Raw genomic sequence first — 18,494 nt, forward strand, 5'->3', positions numbered from 1 at the left:
CTGGCATGTGAAAGCCATGAAAAGTTTTTTCAAAGCACTCTTGCTGTTCTATTATCATGTGAGACAAAAAAGGAGGTTTGGGTACGTTTTAGGAGATCTGACACAGATAATCAAAACTTTACATTTTCACTTGAGAAATACCAAGCAGTTGGTGTTTATCTGTTTAAACAAAATTATTTATCTCAATAAAGCAAGTCTGCTGTCCAAAGCTGTTTGGAAGCTGTGACAAAGAAGCTCGCTCTGTGTTTGCAAAAGAGAATGAGACTCTGGAATACCAGAACACACAAGCGGAGCCACACATGGGGTTAGCTATACCGTAAACCTGATTATGTGCAGAGGGAGCTTGGATTAGCAAAACATTCCCACAGTCAGCAAACCACACTGGTATGATTTATTAGCAGCTAAAGCAGCTCTGAGATGGGAGGCAGTGTAGTCCAAAGATTAATACCACTGAAAAAACTGAAATGTCAAAAGAACAGATCTTTTAATTTCTGGCTCCAGCACTGACATACTACCTGACATCCAACCAATCACTTTCCTACTCTTTACTTCAGTTTCCTTAACACTAATCAGAGATTCACTACAAAAAAAAAATGAAAATTGATGGTAAAAATTGTAGGCAATGCAAATTAGAATATCGTTATTATAAAGTCCATCAGAAAAGCATGTCTTAACATATAACTAGACTTCCCAAAAGCTTTTTTACCATTTAGAAATGCTGCATGAAATTCAAAAAGCTCTGTGGTCAAACACACTGACTGCTAAAGACATCTCCAGACCACTTCCTCTCAGCTGCTTAACAAATGCCTCACTTGCATCAGGTCAGAACTCTTTTGCCTCTTCCTATAATGGCTGGTCAAGATGAAAGCAAATAAAATGAGAGGAAAGAAGTGTTACATTATTTATTTCATATTGTCTTACTACTTGTGAGACACACCTCACCAGCTAAAGGACACAGTCCTAGACTCATTCTCCTGGCAGATGCAGGCTTGAAGGGTTTGATGTTCCCTCAAGCTGTTGCTGCTGACACAGATTCTGCTGACTGCCTCCTCTTGTCTCAAATATAAGACATAGGGGACAGGTCACTCAAAAACCCCACGTTTCTAGCAAGCAAGTAGTATGCAATTGCTCAATTATCTCTGGACAGTCACAAAGTGCAATTAGTAAGAAGCTGTATTCCCCTTTAGTTATGCTCAACACAATGCTGTACATGATGCTCAGCCATCCTTTATGCCTTGGCCCAACTTCACTGTTTGCTAGTACATCTTTCCATCCTCATCTAGACTCTTCCCCTACCAACACTCTCATTGCTATTAAAATCAGGTTTGAGTCTTCATCTGAATTTTTCTTCCAGTCTGTCATCCCAAGTATGTCTTCTGATGAGCTAATGAAGATTTATTACAGAGAACATTATTCCTCATGTGTTCTATGGTTAGTTCAGAAGACTCTGTGTGAAGGACTACTTTGCAGCTAATGTATAAATGTGTAACAAAAGCAAATCTACTATCAAAGTCCCAACAATCCACAAAACAGACAAATACAACATACAGAGAAGGATGGCACAGGATAAGAAGAGATGGGTAGGGGCTTTTCTAAGAAAAGGTAAGAGATTAAATAGCAAAAGCAGCACAAAGTCACAGATAATTTGGACTTTGTTTCCCACTTCCAGTATGTGACTGGTTCTTCAAAACAGGGACATTTAGGAAAACATATTTCTGCTTCAGAAAGTTTAATTAGATCATAGATATTGGAGTAATCAGGAGGTAAACTAATTTTTAAAAAATCTCCTAGTGAGATTGCCCTGAATGTGCTGGATGAGACCCATCCAAGGATACTGAGGAAGCTGGCAAAAGTGATCACGAAAATACTTTCTACTATTTACCAGCAGTCCTGGCTGTGAAGGTCCCTGTGGACTGAAGGGCAGCAAAGGTGACACCCATCTATAGCAAGGGCCAGAAGGAGGATCTGGGGAACTACAGACTTGTCAGCCTGAACTTGGTGCAGGGCAAGGTTATTGAACAGATTATCCTGAGTGCCATCAGGAGGTACATACAGAATAACCAAGGGTTGAGGCCCATTTAACACAGCTTTACGAGTAGCAGGTCCTGCTTGACTAACCTGATTTATTTTCAAGGTGACCTGCTTAGTGGATGACTGAAAAGCTGTGGATGTGGTTCTTCTGGACTTCAGTCAGGCCTTCAACACAGCATCCTCCTGGAGAATATGGCTGCCCATGACTTGGATGGACCTACTCTGCAATGAATGGAAAATGGGCTGGATGACTGGGTGGAGAGAGTGGTGGGGAATGGAGTTAAATCCAGTTGGCAGCCGGTCATCAGTGGTGTTCCCAGGGCTTCAGTGTTGTGGCCTGTACTAACATCTTTGCCAATGAAGCTGGGTGAGAGCGCTGATCTGCTTGAAGGCATGAAAACTCTACAGAGTGATCTGGACATGCTGGATTGATGTGCTGAGGCCATCCTCATGTATGAGGTTTAATAAGGCCGCAACATCTCCAGGCCATGCTACAGGCTTGTGGAAGTGTACCTGGAGAGCTTCCTGGATGGAAAAGACCTGGGGCTGTTGATCAACAGTCGGCTGAATGTGAGTCAGCAGCATGCCCAGGCAGCAATGACATCCTGGCTTGTACCAGACATAGTGTGGCCAGCAGGACCAGGAAGGGATTAAGTCCCTGTACTTGGCTCTGGTGAAGCCATTTCTGAAATTTTGGGCCCCTCAATACAAGAAAGACACTGAGGTTCTGGAACATGGTAATTGTTGAGTGTGTTCAGTAATGAAGCTGATGAAGGGTCTGGAGAACAAGTCTGGTGAGGAGCGACTAAGGGAACTGGGATTGTTTAGCCTGAAGAAGAGAAGGCTGCAGGGAGACATGATCACTGTCTTCAACTACTCGAAGGGGAGATTTTAGTGAGGTGGGAGTAAGTCTTTTCTCCTAAATAACAAGTGATAGGACAAGAGGAAATGGTCTTAACTTGCACCAGGAAGGTTTAGATTGGAGATAAAACTTTAAGAACTGAAAGAGTTGCTAAATACTAGAACAGGCTGTCCAGGGAGGTGGTAGAACTGTCATCCCTGGAGAGATTTAAAAGATATGTAAATGAGGTGCTTAGGGACATGGTATAGTGGTATTAGGGCTTGGCAGTGTTAGGGTAGTGGTTAAACTTGATCTTAAAAGTCTTTCCTCACCAAAACAATTCCAGGATTCTAGGATTCTATGAATAAATGGTATAGGGCTACATCTTAGTTTAAAGATTACACAAGGTTTTAGGATACCACGTCACCAACCAGCATAGGACAGCACAATGGTATTCCAATATATGCAATCACAGGAATTTTCTGTGGAAGGGAACTCTGAAGGTCGTCCAGTCAAAGGTCCACTTCAAAAATGGCAACAAGCCCAACCTCAGCCCAGCTGAACCATCATTCTGCCCTTTTCTTTGGATAACAGCTCTACATTGTTTAGACATAGGCTAATAAGTTAATGGGTCAGGCTCATAAGTCAATGGGTCCTGATGGGATGCATCCTAAAGTGCTGAGGGACCTGGCTGATGTGATTGTTAAGCCTCACTCCAACATTTTTGAACAATCATGGAAGACAGGTGAGGTGTCTTAGGACTGGAGAAAGGCCAATGCCACTCCAGTGTTCAAAAAGGGCAGGAAGGATGACTCAGGAAGATATAGGCCAGTCAGCTTCACATCCATCCCTGGAATGGAGATGGAACAACTCATCCTGAATGTTGTCACTAAACAGATGAAGGAAAAGGTGGTTATCAGGGGGAGTCAACATGGATTCACCAAGGGGAAATCCTGTTTGACCAACCCGATAGCCTTCTATGAGTGCATAACCAGCTGGCTAGATGAAGGGAGAGCAGTGAATGTCATCTACCTTGACTTCAGCAAGGCTTTTGACACTGTCTCCCAGGACATCCCCATCAGAAAGCTCAAGCAGTGTGGCATGGATGAGTGGACAATGAAGTGGATCGAGAGCTGGCTGAAAGACAGAGCCCAGAGGGTGGTGATCAATGGCACAGAGCTGAGTTGGAGGCCTGTGGCCAGTGGAGTTCCACTGGGATCGATTCTAGGGCCAGTCTTGTTCAACACCTTCATCAACAATCTGGATGAGGGGATAGAGTGTACCCTCAGCAAGTTCCCTGATGACACCAAACTGGGAGGACTGGCTGATTCCCCAGAGGCTGTGCTGCCATTCAGTGGAATCTCGACCGGTTTGAGAGTTGGGCAGTGAGGAACTTCATGAGGTTCAACAAGTGCAGAGATGTGCATCTGGGAAGGAACAAACCCATGCACCAGTACAGGCAATGTGCCCTCGTGGCCAAGAAGGCCAATAGCATCCTGGGATGCATCAAGAAGAGTGTGGCCAGCAGGTCAAGGGAGGTTCTGCTCCCTCTCTACTCTGTCCTGGTGAGGCATCATCTGGAGTACTGTGTCCAGTTCTGGGCTCCTCAGCTCAAGAGGGACAGAGAACTTCTGGACAGAGTCCAGCACAGGGCCACCAAGATTGTCGGGGACTGGAATATCTTTCATACAAGGAAAGGCTGCGGGAACTGGGGCTGTTTAATCTGGAGAAGAGGAGACTGAGGGGTGATCTTATTAACACTTACAAATATCTAAAGGGTGGGTGTCAGGAGGTTGGGACATCCCTGTTTTCTATAGTAGCTAGCAACAGGTAATGGGGTGAAGCTGGAACACACACAGTTCCACTTAAATACAAGAGAAAACTATTTCACTGTTCAGGTAATGGAGCAGTGGAACAGGCTACTCAGAAGGGTTGTGAAACCTCCTTCCTTGGAGGTCTTCAAGACCTACCTGGAAATGTTCCTATGCGACTTGATCTAGGTGAACCTGCTTGAGCAGGTGGTTTGGACTAGAAGATCTCTAAAGGTCCATTCCAACCCTACCATTCTATGATTCTATGATAAAGATGCACACCCCTGTCCAGCCTCAACCATGAAAGCATCTGCTTGGGAGGAAGGAGTTGAGCTGGAGGCATATTTCCTTCTGAATGTGTTAAATGCCTGATACTTAAGAATTATAATGAATAACACATCTGGGAGCCCACTCCTGTGGCAGCAGTGCACATACTGTGTACATATTATACCTTCAGCACACAATGAAGCATATTTGTTCTAGATGCATTAGAGATAAATTCAACTACTATCATACTGATCCAGATCTGAATTACGCTTTTGTATTTTGAACAACAGTACCTACAGATCTGTGTGGGCTGCCTCTTTTAAGTGAAATGACACGGAGAGAGGCATCCAACCTATGGCCTTAGCTATACAGCCAAAGAAGAAACAAGAAAGTGACCTTTTTGATATTTCAGATATTTACCATCTGAGAACTATTGCTTTCTGAGACATCTTTACTTGATGACCACTTTTGAGTTCTGGAAAGAAGCCCTAAGTCGCACTCTTCCTCGCTACAAAACTAAATCCTGTGTTGGTCATCTATCAATTTCTTTGATCAATATTCATATTAGGCCACTGCCTATTTTTAATGTTCATCTTTCAGTATTTTACCTTGTTATCAGTATGGCTGCATCAACTGAAGACATATCTTCTCCCCAGCTTGTTGACATTTCTAAGTGTATATCATTCTTTTTGCCAAATTCTTCATGTTGCCACTTACAAAAGCTTTCCAGCATTTTTTCCCCATGATGGCCAATATACATATCTGTCTGGAAATAAAAAGCAATTTCTATTTTTAAAAATTCTGTGAATAAAATTGAGAAAATTTCACAACTGAGTTAGTAAAAATACTCTCCTTTCTACAACATAACATGTTCACAACAGAATGACTTAAACTTCAGGACCAAAACCTCTTTCCTTTTCAATGTTAAAGATACTGGTGAAGACAGTGCACTGAGATCCGCACAGTGGATCTGTTCACCTGAATTTTGTCTCATTTATTGGCTGACTCTTCCCTATCCATACTGAAAAAAAGATGAAGATCCAGAATTTCAACCTGAAATGAGACTTCTCCACATGATGAGAGGATATTGAAAGAAGAAGTACTTTCCTATTCATTGGAAACGTGTATGATTTTAAAATTAGAAACATGGATAAGGGAACCCCTTATTCTTATGAACTAAAGTATGATATGATGTCCATAATATTGCATATGAAATACAAGACATCAAGGTGTCATTGTTGTGATATATGATAAACCAGAAAGTCTCAACCAAGATGTCAGTTGATTCGTTTTTCTTCAGAAAGGAAGAACAGGATCTGAGACAATGCCTGAAAGGTGCAATGAAAGAATAGTGCTCTATCATGTCACCTTTTGTTTCTGCAGAGATTCGTGGACAAAGGACATCAGTTCCCCTTCTACTATTCACTGAGTTTAGGGGAGATAATTTTTGTATTGAGCTGTAAGAATGCACAAAAAACAAAGTACAAGCACACTTTGTTAAGAACTAGCTGATTTCCACAAGGAAACTGTGTTTGACTTCCAACTGTAAGTTAAGAAAGAACTTCAATATATGCAGCACATAAATTAGAAGAAGTTTAATCTTTACTGGGGTGGCTCAGCAGTGTAAATGACTAAATAATGCACAAATCTGAGAAAATCTGTTAGCCAATAAAGTTGGCTTATATAACTTTTCTACAACTTTCTGGAGCAACAAGCTAAGTAGCATTAGCCTCTATAAGCTAAGACAAATATATACTTACTGGAGTCTCATGAAGGAGGACAAGCTTAGTCACACGAAGATTTACTTGCAGTCCAAGGCTCTTGTGCTGGAAAAGGTTAAAGACCTAAGACAAAAACCAGCACATAAAAATACATATTTGTATTGCACACAACACATTGTAGAGTAAAATAACAGGACCTCAAAGAACTCTAAAACGTTTTTCATATTCTACTATGATTGCTTTAATTTTCCATAACTTGAACACATCTTTCTTGGTCTTGCTTAGACATTATTCATTCCAGAAGCACAAAAAAGACCTGACCATTTTATAAATGGCCATGACCATTTTACAAACTGTAGCCTGTTTCTCAAAATGTTTACACTCACACATAATACTACTCACATGAAAATTTCTGTTCAGTTATATCCAGAATTGTGGCCGAAGTGGCCTAAGCTGCATGTGGCCATAACTCTTCCTATAATTCAGAGTAATTATAGTTTTTATTTATTTTCCAGCTTATGCTCTTTCTTTAGTACAATCTTTCCTTATATATTACAGACACTGGAGTTCACTGCTACATACACCAAACGTGTGCACTACAGCTCCAGACAGAGCTCAGAGAGAATGTAACTCATTGGGCTTTATCAGATGCTAATAATGACACAGTCCTTTTCAACAATATCATCTTCTCAAAACAGGCATATATCATGAGACATTGTCCAATACCTTAATTGACTTCTAATCAAAAAATCAACTCATTCCATTCTCATTTTCTGTCTTCCATTTAGATATAAGATTGGACAGTACAGACAAGTCTGCAGTACTATGGAGTAAGTCATGACAGCCTCCTGATGGTCATGTATTTACTGTCCCTTGTAAGTGCTCAGTCAGAATAATTAAAAGAAGTAACGAAATTAGCCCACATTGCTTGCATTGTTCACAAAACACCAAAAGTAATTTTAAATTTCCTACCATGTTTAAGATGGTTAGAATAAATCTTCTGGTAGCATCTGTTCCATGATATGAAACCATAGTTGGATCTGCCACCACAACAGTTTCTATATTGTACTCCTGGGGTAACTTGTAAGAGTATCGTTTTCCTCTTCCACTTTCTGATACTTTTTGAATCTTGGTTTTTCTTTTATCTGTAACATAAAACATTGCTTGACAAACTTATCCTTCCAGCTCCCCCTACAGTACTTTTGGATTTGCTAACTGTGATTGTGGTATGAATCTGATTATGTGGAATGTAATAGTTACAAACTTTAATACCTGTTTATTTAGCACTCTCAATACTAAGGTTCAGACTGAAGGCCTGTACTACATATAAATGTTGGTTCACACCAAGAAAGCTGGAATCTTTTCTAGCTGTTCAAATTAAGTCAGTGAGGCTTTTTGCACCCTTTCACCTAACATAATTATAAAATAGTAGCTTGATTTGAGGGAGAAAACTAAATTCATGTTAAATTTGAGAGAAAAATATTCTCACTGAGATGGTAGAATTGTTATCTCCTCATCTTCATAAATCACAGACAAAACATCTTGATGTAATCAAATCTTAGCATAAAAGACAACAAATACAACAAATTTGCCACAAATTCAACATTAAGAAAATACATGGAACAATTCAGTGACCTGCAAAGATGGAATACTATTCCTAGATGAATTAAAGAGAATCACATCTAGGACACAGGTCTGTTGCAAACAAAAAAGTGAAGTTTTACTAACATGTCTTCAAATGTGTTGGTGCTGCTATCATGAGAAGCTAAAGTAAAACCAAAACATGGAAACAGCCTTCTAAACTTACAGAAAGCTTGAAACCTAAAACAGGTTACATTTATAGTAAGCAGAGGTTACTGCGCTTGTTTAAGTTCCCCTTGCAAAAATACTACAAAATCTACATAGTAGATAGTTACATAGTTACTACTACATAGTACATACAGAAAAAGAAAAACTGATTAAACAGTCCAAACCAGAAGCTGGTTAGATATGCATAGAGCAGTTAGTAATGATATTTAAAGAAAATATAAAATGAAATTCTCTGCTGTAATTCCTTCAGATCCCCCTGAGAGGACATAAAACTTCAGGGACTGATCTCATTGAATTCACTGAAATCAATTGAAATTTTTTCCTGCTTCCACAATGGAATATTGGTCTCTGTTTATAATAAATTTATGTTTGAGATGACAATTATAAACATATGTTCTGGAAACAACCAAATATTCAGAAATTTTCAGTAAATGTTTTGCAATCAATCAGTCTCATCTCTAATAGGAAAGTTCCTGTAGTTCATTTCATAAAGCATAACTAGTCTCCAAAAAATAAGTCACTCTTCAGGAAAGTGATAAAAATATGCCTTAAGAGTCACGGAACTCACAAATTAAAATATAAGATATCAGTGGAATATAAATGCATGCATAATACAGATTTAATGTAAATATAATGTAGATATATACTTTTCAATGTCTGTCTTGTGTAACCATTTGTCAAAGATTACTCTGTGAGTGATTTAGCCCATCCTGCCCCATTTTAGAGGTGCTTATTGATTCCTTTACAAGTAGTGAAAATGTAAGACTTACTAACACTGATAATCATAAACATTTTCTAAAAGAAAAGAAAAAGTTTATATTCTCCAGAAACAGAGATGTGGCTTATAAAATATATTTTACTTATAAGCTAACTAAAATTAATTTTAACCTCTCTCAGTTTGATCCTTCAGGCAATTGCTTAGCCTTATATGTCCAGCTAGCCTCTAGCTTTACTTGTGTTTCCTAACCGTGGGTTTACAGCCTAGTTTATAAAACATTATGTGTCTTTTAATCACTCTTTTGAGAAAAATTTTTAAAGAAACTTCAGTATCAGGATTTGTGCCAAAATACCCACACCCTATAAGCTATACAACTATGAATTACTATACAAGCATCTAATGCTGCAACAGTAGGCTATAGATCTAAGTTTAAATAGTAAACTTATTTGGGCTAAAAAGGATTTCTCATGAGTCATCTGGTCAATCTGCCTTCCTCCTAGGAGCAGTGATTGATTCCAGTGCAGTTTCCAGTCACACAGTTTATTCATTGTTCAGTTCTTTGTAAAAGACAGCAGCTGGTGGATGAAAACTTTAAATTTAACATTAGCATGGTTGTTCAAAGAAGTCTGCTAACACACCTATCAGCCCACAACAAAACAGAGTATTGTGCTAAGAATTAAAGTCACTACAGTCCCATAAACTGTGGAAAACTCTGTCCTTCGGGATTTTAGTGGGTGAGATGACTGCACAGCTCTGTAGGCAAGCTGGCTGTATGGAGCAGTGCCCAACATTTGCCTCAGATATCTACTGGGTTAACAGACCAAAGGACAATCTGTTCTTGGCCAGCCAACCTTTTCCAAATTGCTGGCAGATTTCCCCACCACATAAGATCTCATTTATCTGAAAATTTTAGCTCTTCCTCAAGACTTTTAAATAAATAGAATTAGCAATGTTTTCTATCAGTGTAACTCAACTGCCATGATTACTGCCAGATAGCAGGCAAAATGGGCTTCACATATAACTTTTCTTTACATACTCACAAGTAAGTAAAAATTACAAAGAATTATTCATTATTGAAGGTACAGTAGTAAAAAGTAACAACCCATACCTACAACAATAATGCTTGGGCTAACACAATACTTGTCAGATTAACTGAAAAAAAAAATCTTGATAAAGGACGTAAAAAGTAATCTTAAAAAATTAATTACATTGGGAAAATTAAAAAAAGAAAGGTACAGGAGGGTTTTGTTCAATAAGACCTATATGTTTTGTGCAACAATAGAAAATATAAAGATTCCAGATTAAATTATTACTTAAAGACAGTTATATTGAAAGGAAAGCTAGAAATACTGCAGCACTCTAGTGACAGGACAAGGAGTAATGGAAAGAAGCTGGAACACAAGAACACTTTCACTCTGGGAGGCTGTGGAGTCTCTCTAGGTGGAGTTTTACAAAACACCCCTGGATGTGTTCCTGTGTGACCTGACCTAGGTGAACCTGCTTCTGCAGGGGGGTTGGACCAGATGATCTCTAAATGTCCCTTCCAATCCCTACCATTCTATGATTCGATGATTTCAAGAAACCTACAAATACTGCAGCAAGTACATTTGACATGAAATAAGAAATTAAGAGAAAATAACAGGAAACATTACCAAAGTAATAAGTTCCACTTCCTCCCCCAAAACTCATAAACCAATCCACAACGAAATGAGCTGAAAATCCAATTGTGATAACCACAGACTGCATAAAGTATCTGAGCTACATTAAGAACGGGCTATGACTACAGGACTCTCGACACCTACAAGTCTCCGGGTGCAACCGTATTTTCCAACCACATCCATATGAGGTCCAGCCTACACAGAAAATCATCATCACTCCCCAAGATTACTTTTCCCAGTAGAAAGAAAATGGGTACCCTAGCATACAGAAATTGGAGTATTCTGGCTAGGTAGGCTATATTCAAGAGCTTAGGAAGCCAGGGGCTATACCTCCACTATAGGAATTTAAATCCCTTAATGCAGAGCGACAACTTGTTTCTGACCAAAGAAATGGAAATCAATACCTCAAGCAGCATGAGTTTCCGTCTAGTGCAATCTCATAGATCTAGATCTATGACCAAGATTGTTTATGCATTTTATTTCATGATTATCACACAAATAGGCTGTAGAGCAGGAACTGACACAGCTCTTCCAGCTTACTGCCCAGTCTACACTCCATAAAGTCTAACTTCTGCTTTTGACTCATGGAAATCATCATGCTCTTTCCTGCAAAATAGCATTATACTAAGAGAAGCAGCACAATCTGCTCATAACTTAGAACAATATATTGTTTATCACAACAATTCAGAAGTAAAAGAGGGCTCCCAAATACAGAGTGATTCAAAATTCAGATCTGCTGTACCCTGGATAAGAACTCCTTCTCACGATTCTATGTGAAAAGGAATGACCGTTTGAGAAGATTTTTTTTTCCCCTCACAAACTGCCTTCACCACAAGTTAGGTTCATCATGCAAATAACTTCATCCTAGAACAAGTGCTTCAGATAAGGTAAGCAGAAAAGAGCTTAGCATTCTAGTGCAACCCTTTGCTCTAATAGCAAATGCTGCTCGCACATTTTCTCTTGTGAACTGGTTACTTGGAAAGGTTTCATGGGCCATGTGCTAACAAAAGGTGTGAAGTATGAGATCTGTGTATCTACAGTTGGCTCACATATACAAATAATCACGCATTCAACAAAAGGATATACACACAGTGTCTCAAAAATCCAGAAATTATCTGCTTCTGGTACGATTCTCTCTCTCCCTTAATTAATATGAAAAATGCACCCCATTCACAAAAACAAGTTCTTTGTTCTCTCCAAACAAAGTTTGCTGTGTAGCATCTTTGAATCCAGCCCAAAATAGTAAGGGACAACAAACAATACCTTCTTTGATTGTCTCTTCAAGCTCTGCATGAAAAGCTATTTCCAATGCTGATCCTTCAACACCTTCAGCACAGACATTCATTCCTTCTAATAATTACAGTTCATCACTGGCAATACACATTTGCTTGACAGAGAGCCAGCCTTTGATATTAATTTGGCGCAAAACCAGCAGCATAGATATCTGCCCCAGAGCACCTATTCTGACACGAGTACTGTAGAAGCAAGAGATGTTGTTGTAAGATAGGTCCATAGTGCTGAGAAGTTGCCATCTCACTGAGATAATGCCTTCTCTTTGTCATACAGCTACAACTCTACTGAATGCAGTTGTGCATAACCTGAGGGTATCAAATCCTCCCCATACACTCAACTCTTTGATTCATGGAAATCATGAGAACTGATCTATTAGTTTAAGGTTTTACTTAAAAGTCTCAAACGTTTCTGTAAAAGCTTATTTTTGCGTCTGTAACCCACCTTTAAGGCTATGCCCATACCTTGGATGTTTTGGTGATATTAACTAACTGCATGTCATCTCTAGCAGCAGAGTGAGGGATTGGTCTTGCTAGCACATCAGCATCAGTTAGAAATGGCAGATATTTATACATCCCTGGTAATAAGGCTATGCCAGCAGATGCTAATCTTAAATTATTTTGAAATTTCAGGCTAGTAGTAGGGAGATTGAAATCTATTTCAAGGAAATATTTGAATCTCTGTTGACAGTCTATTTGCACCAAATCAGAGCCTTGGGCATAAGATTATTAGAACAGAATAAACTGACTTTTGTATTTTAGAGAATAAGAGAAAGTGAAAAGAAACACATGGTTTTCTATTTATCAGATGCCTCTCTCCCTTTTCTCAGTGCACATATCATGCATACTTCCCATCTTCTCTTTTTCTCACTCTCAAACACAGGCAGGTATGCATGCTTTTATCTTATCACTAACAAGGAAGAATAATCAGTTTTACTTTATGTGAACAACTTTTGCTAATATAGAAAATTTCACTTTTAAATAAGCAGCAGCAGTATAATACAATGCCTGGAAGAGAAATATAGAGCCTGCTAGATGAATTACATGTCATATACTTCATCTTTCTTAATAACAATAAAAAGAGTCAATTCATGTTTGCTAATTCATCTTCAATTTCATCCTGCAGATAGGTGCCTAATTATAAAAACAATACTTTCATAATGAAAAAAAAAAACCAACAAAAAAGACCCGCAGCAAACCTGTCACATTTATTCTGTAACCATTTCAAGTTGGCAGAGCAGTACAAATGTTCAGGAAGAACCACACAGTCACAACAACATTTAGGCTGGAACAGATTTCTGGAGGCCAGCTATGTCAACCTTCTGCTCCAGTTGGGGCAAGTGTTTAAATCAACTCTTTTAGAGCCACTTCTAGCTATGTTTTGTAAATGTCTGGGGACGTGGACTCCACAGCCTCTCCAGGCAATGTCCTCCAGTGGGAAGCATCCCTGGTGAGGTTTTTTTTTTACTTATGCTTAATTGAAATTTCCTTGAATGCAAGTGAGAACTCTTGTCATTCATCTTGTCATAGCACACCTCTAAGGAAAGTATGGCTTCATCATCTCTCTGCACCTTCTTAGGCATGGAAGACTACAGCCTTACCTTTCTTTATCTATTTGAAATAACCCAGTTCCGGCTGCTTCACCCCAAATTTCATACAATCCATCTCCCCAAGCCATGTCAGTGCACCTCTGCTATTTCTTTCCCCTTTGTCAGTATCTCAATTAGACTAGGTTAGGAGAGATGAAAAAATTTCTAGGTTCATTTTGAAGTTCAAGATTTGTTACTAACTGAAACCTGGAACTGTGATAATGCTTTAAAGCACAAAATTAAGTCAAGCACTGTATGCAGTAAGCAATTAAATAACTAAGAAGACAGAGAGGGACAAGAAATAGGTTGTAACTATTACATTCAAATAAAAAAAACCCATGACCTAAAGATTTTTACTTTCAAATTAAATTGGACATTAAGAAGCAGCATGCATTTCTCAACAGACAGTTCCCTCTGACAAGTTAAACAGTATCCTCAGAAGGCCACCTCAAAGTCCACCATAGGTTACTGCTACAAGAATAACCAGATACGCTTTTGCTAGTGGTTTTTAACTACTACCTACATAATCTTTAGTGTTTTTAGTGAGATTTGTATATTACCTGTAACAACACCACAGTACTGATTCTGAGAAGCTGGCTTTTCAGTAATTTTCTCCTCTGTAGATCTTTTTCGTCTGTACACTCTGTGTGCGTGACCTGTCACAGCCAAAGTGCGATTGAGTGGCTCAATAAATATGAAGTCCTCATTAAACTGTATAAACCCCATCTGCAAAGGAAAATAAAAGGAACATATCAGATAAGAATTTAAGTATGAAACTGTGCACAGTCCTGCAAAAGAAAATAACCCAAACATAAATCTCCACTTACGAAAACCTTTTGTTTTAGTAACCTTACCAGCAAGGAGACTACTTTTATATTTTACAAGCCTTTCTACTTAAGTGACCGAGAATAAATTTCATTTATTTCAACTAAATCTGTGTGGGTGGGTGGCTATATGCCAGTAGCAGATGCATGGTAAAAGACCTGGAATGTTAAAAGTTTGTTTTGGGAGACCCATGGGGTCATTTAAATATGTACAGAGTGTACAGAGAAGTCTATACACTAGTTTTATTACTCAGTATATTATCACAATTAAGATAACTATATTCACTTACATACTAGGAATCATTTAGGGCATAAGAACCCTGAACAACTATGAAGCTGTAAAAGACATCTTCTGACACTCCTTCTACACTTTTTTAAATTGGGGAAAAAAAAAAAAAGTAAAGAAACAGGCAGCAACTCCTTCTTGGCTGCCAGCAGCTAAAACAGGAAAACAGCCATTTGGTAGGTTAGCTTCCCCTCTGCCTCAACATATTTATATACACACAAATATATATTAAAAGCTAACACACCAGATGCATATCTAATACTACAAGAGTGTGGCCAAAGTTAAAGAACACTATAAAACATATTTATATAAATACCATACAAATCTATCTCAGCTCAAATTGTTAAGCTTCAAACACACACATGTTCCTATCAAGAATAAAGCTGGAGACAGAAACATTTTGTGAGTTTTTTGCCTCCTAGAAAATGTTATCAGTAAGACTGACAGTTAACATTCTCTAAACTTATAAACATATTGAAAAGTTTGCTAAAGAAAGAAAATAACACGGTATGTCTGGCAAAAGTAATGAGCTCTCCTGTGTTTCCATGTAGTGTGAATGGAGATAAATAGAAAATTTTGTTTCTTTTGGAATTATGTAGATGCCATTATCACATTGGATATCATGCCTGACATGGATAATTCATCAAAAAGAAATTCTGATCCAAGAAAAAAGGAAAAAAAAATTAATAGGTCGTACAAAATACAATTCCCATCAAATGTAAGTGGATATTAAAAAGAAAAAAAACAAAACACACACAAACCAAAATCTCTCTGTACCATCACATTAAATAAATATGAACACATTTATTTAATTTTTCAGACAGCTAAACTAACTTCAGAATGCTGAACAGATGTTGAAAGGTCATCATTAACATTGTATAGAAATGTAAGTGTAGCTGTGTTTGTGTGGCTGTGCCACTTCTTTTCTGTGCTTACTTTTCAGGTAAGTTTATCTTCATCATGATCTTGAAATGTTGCACAATGAGAAGATTATCTACTTATGTACTGCTAGGTACTTTCCCTACACCTATTAGATTCCATTTCTATACATCTTTAATAACAGTGCTTTTACATAACAATTAACTTTGCGAATATGAACTATTAACTATGTGATATTTTTTTAAAAAAGCATAGTTCTTAGGCACTTGTAAAATGCCTTAACTATTTTTCATTCAGTTTTTATGTCTAACATTGAATTTCTCTCAGGCCAAGATTTTTCTTTTTTTTTTTAAATCGTTACTTAGCTTATGAAAAATGCTGAAAAAGTCTGGAAATAGAACTGGAATAGGAGCCCCACAGGTAGTGCTGCAGGTTTCCCTGATCATCTACCTTGAACAAAGATTCAATCATAGCACATTCGAATATTTCTTCTGCCCTCATTCTTTTTGCTACAAAACAAAACCAGGGCTGTAAGATACTGTTCTTGAGATTGCCAACTAGATATTCCGAGAAGCTGTGCTAGGACTCCTGATATGTTTTCTTTTAGCTTCTTGCATAAACTGAAGATTTATGTTGGTAGAGAACCCCCAAAATTGCATCTCTTGAGTCAAAAGCTAAAGATCTGAACACTGATGTAAAGTTTATTGAATAAAATTAACCTAAATGATATACATATCCAAATGAGTAATCTTAAGCAAAACATGGATAATCTGATAATGTCTGTGATCATTTTGACTGCTTTTGAAACAAATGTGATTACTCCATCTCTTGGAAAATTTCATAGGCAGAAAAGAGAAGACAAAGCTGTGTGCTTGCCAGTTGTGCTCTTATTTTTTCATAATCATTAGAAATAGAGGTAAGAAGATCTACCATAAAAATGAACATGGAAAGCAAAGAAAGCCAAAGTCATGCATTAGAGTACAAGTTTCAAATTTTCAGATACTGGATGCCAGGGACAAATGCAGGCTTAAGACAGTTCAAGTAGCAAAATCTTCATGTCATGAACATGCACAGGAAAATAGAGATTAAAAAGAGTGTAAAACATTAAAATGCATCTGCAGTAGACCTGTAAGTAGAGTTATGAAGAACTGATCCATTTCCCATCAATTTCACTGAAATGCTACCACTGCTCATAGCTGCAATGGAAAAGACTATCCAGGATAGTGGATTTATCTCATGCAAAGTTTACATGCATCCCTCCTGCATTCATGTGGCTGTGCATTTTTAGGTTTCTTACCTGAAACAAAACAAAACTGAAATATAGCACACATACATTGCAGTACAGTCTAAGCTCAATCTAATTTGGAAAAAAATCCTCAGACCTTTTAAGTAAGGAGGGTCTGGGTACTTGATCTGCATATAATAGAAGCACCCTGTACCTTAAGTACAGGTCAGGATTCATCAAATGAACATGTAGAGCACTACATCAGACTAGGTATGGACACTGCAATGGACTCATAGATATCACAGATATTTTAAATTTGCCCTCATAAATGAAAGTTTTCCACAACAGACATTAATGTCACATCAAAATTTTTCCCTTTCATTAAAGAAACAAGCACAAAAGTTGGTGAAAACACTAGCTTTGAATGAAAAGTAATTTTTTGTCTTATTTTAAAATAAAAATAGCTCACATCTAAAATATGCCAATAATCACAAAACTAGTCAGATGAGAAATGAAAGCTGGTGGATTTTCTTACATCTAATTGGAAATACAATCTGAATTATAGAATCGTTCTGGCTGGAAAAGACCTTTAAGATCACTAAGTCCAACCATTACCCTAACACTGCCAAGCCCACCACTAAACCATACGGCTCAGCGCCTCATCTATGCATCTTTTAAGTATGTCCAGGGATGATGACTCTACCACGTCCCTGGGCAGCCTGTTCCAGTGTCTATTAGACAACCCTCTCAGTGAAAAAGTTCTGCCAAATATCCAATCTAAATTTCCCCTAGGACAACTTGAGGCCATTTCTTCTTGTCCTTTCACTTATTACTTGGGAAAAGGGACTGATACTCACCTCAGTACAACTCCCTTTCAAGTAGATGTAGAGTGATACTATCTCTACTCAGCCTTCTCTTATCCAGGCTAAACAACCACAGCTCCTTCAGCCATTCCTCATAACACTCTTAGACCCTTCACCAGCTTTATGGCCCCTCTCCGGACATTCTCCACAACTTAAGTGCCTTTCTTGTAGTGAGAGAACCAAAATTGAACACAGTAAATGAGGTCCAGTGCTGAGTACAGGAGAACTTTCGCTTCCTTGGTCCTGCTGGTCACATTGTTCTTGATGCAAGCCAGGATGCCACTGGCCTTCTTGGCCACCTGGGCACACTGCTGGCTCACATTTAGCTGTTGATTAACAGCCCTAGGTTCTTTCCATCTGGGCAGCTTTCCAGCCACACATCACCAAGCCTGTAGCACCACCTGGGATTGTTTGTGGCCCAAATGCAGGACACAGCATTGGGCCCTGCTGATCCTCATTGTTCTGGTTTAGCAAGGAGCAGCTTTTGGCTTAGTAACAGGGGGAGCGGGTTGCAGTGAAGACCCAGTAAAGAGTTTGCGGACCCTCCCCCAGCTCCTGGGTTCAGACCCACCTCTGGCCCAGCTGGGCCAATCTGGCGCCTCTGCCATCACTATTTAGGGGACGGGAATTTGAAATGCTGGCAGGAGGTGTAAGAGTGATACAAGATAGAGGCGACCACGCAG

At 38.6% G+C, this 18,494-nt stretch overlaps 1 protein-coding gene across 1 annotated transcript in view; it reads right to left on the reverse strand.

The window, feature by feature from the left end:
* Nucleotides 1-18,494, reverse strand: part of ADAMTS19 (ADAM metallopeptidase with thrombospondin type 1 motif 19) — a 151,090-nt gene that overhangs the window by 102,801 nt on the left and 29,795 nt on the right. Inside the window, exons 3-6 of the mRNA XM_062018562.1 lie at nt 14,295-14,460; nt 7,644-7,816; nt 6,711-6,794; nt 5,559-5,716 (exon numbers count right to left, since the gene is read on the reverse strand). Of these exons, the coding sequence (XP_061874546.1) occupies nt 5,559-5,716; nt 6,711-6,794; nt 7,644-7,816; nt 14,295-14,460 (581 nt within the window). The remainder of the gene's footprint in view (nt 1-5,558; nt 5,717-6,710; nt 6,795-7,643; nt 7,817-14,294; nt 14,461-18,494) is intronic.

This window comes from Colius striatus, chromosome Z, assembly GCF_028858725.1.
Source record: "Colius striatus isolate bColStr4 chromosome Z, bColStr4.1.hap1, whole genome shotgun sequence".
Lineage (NCBI taxonomy): Eukaryota > Metazoa > Chordata > Aves > Coliiformes > Coliidae > Colius > Colius striatus.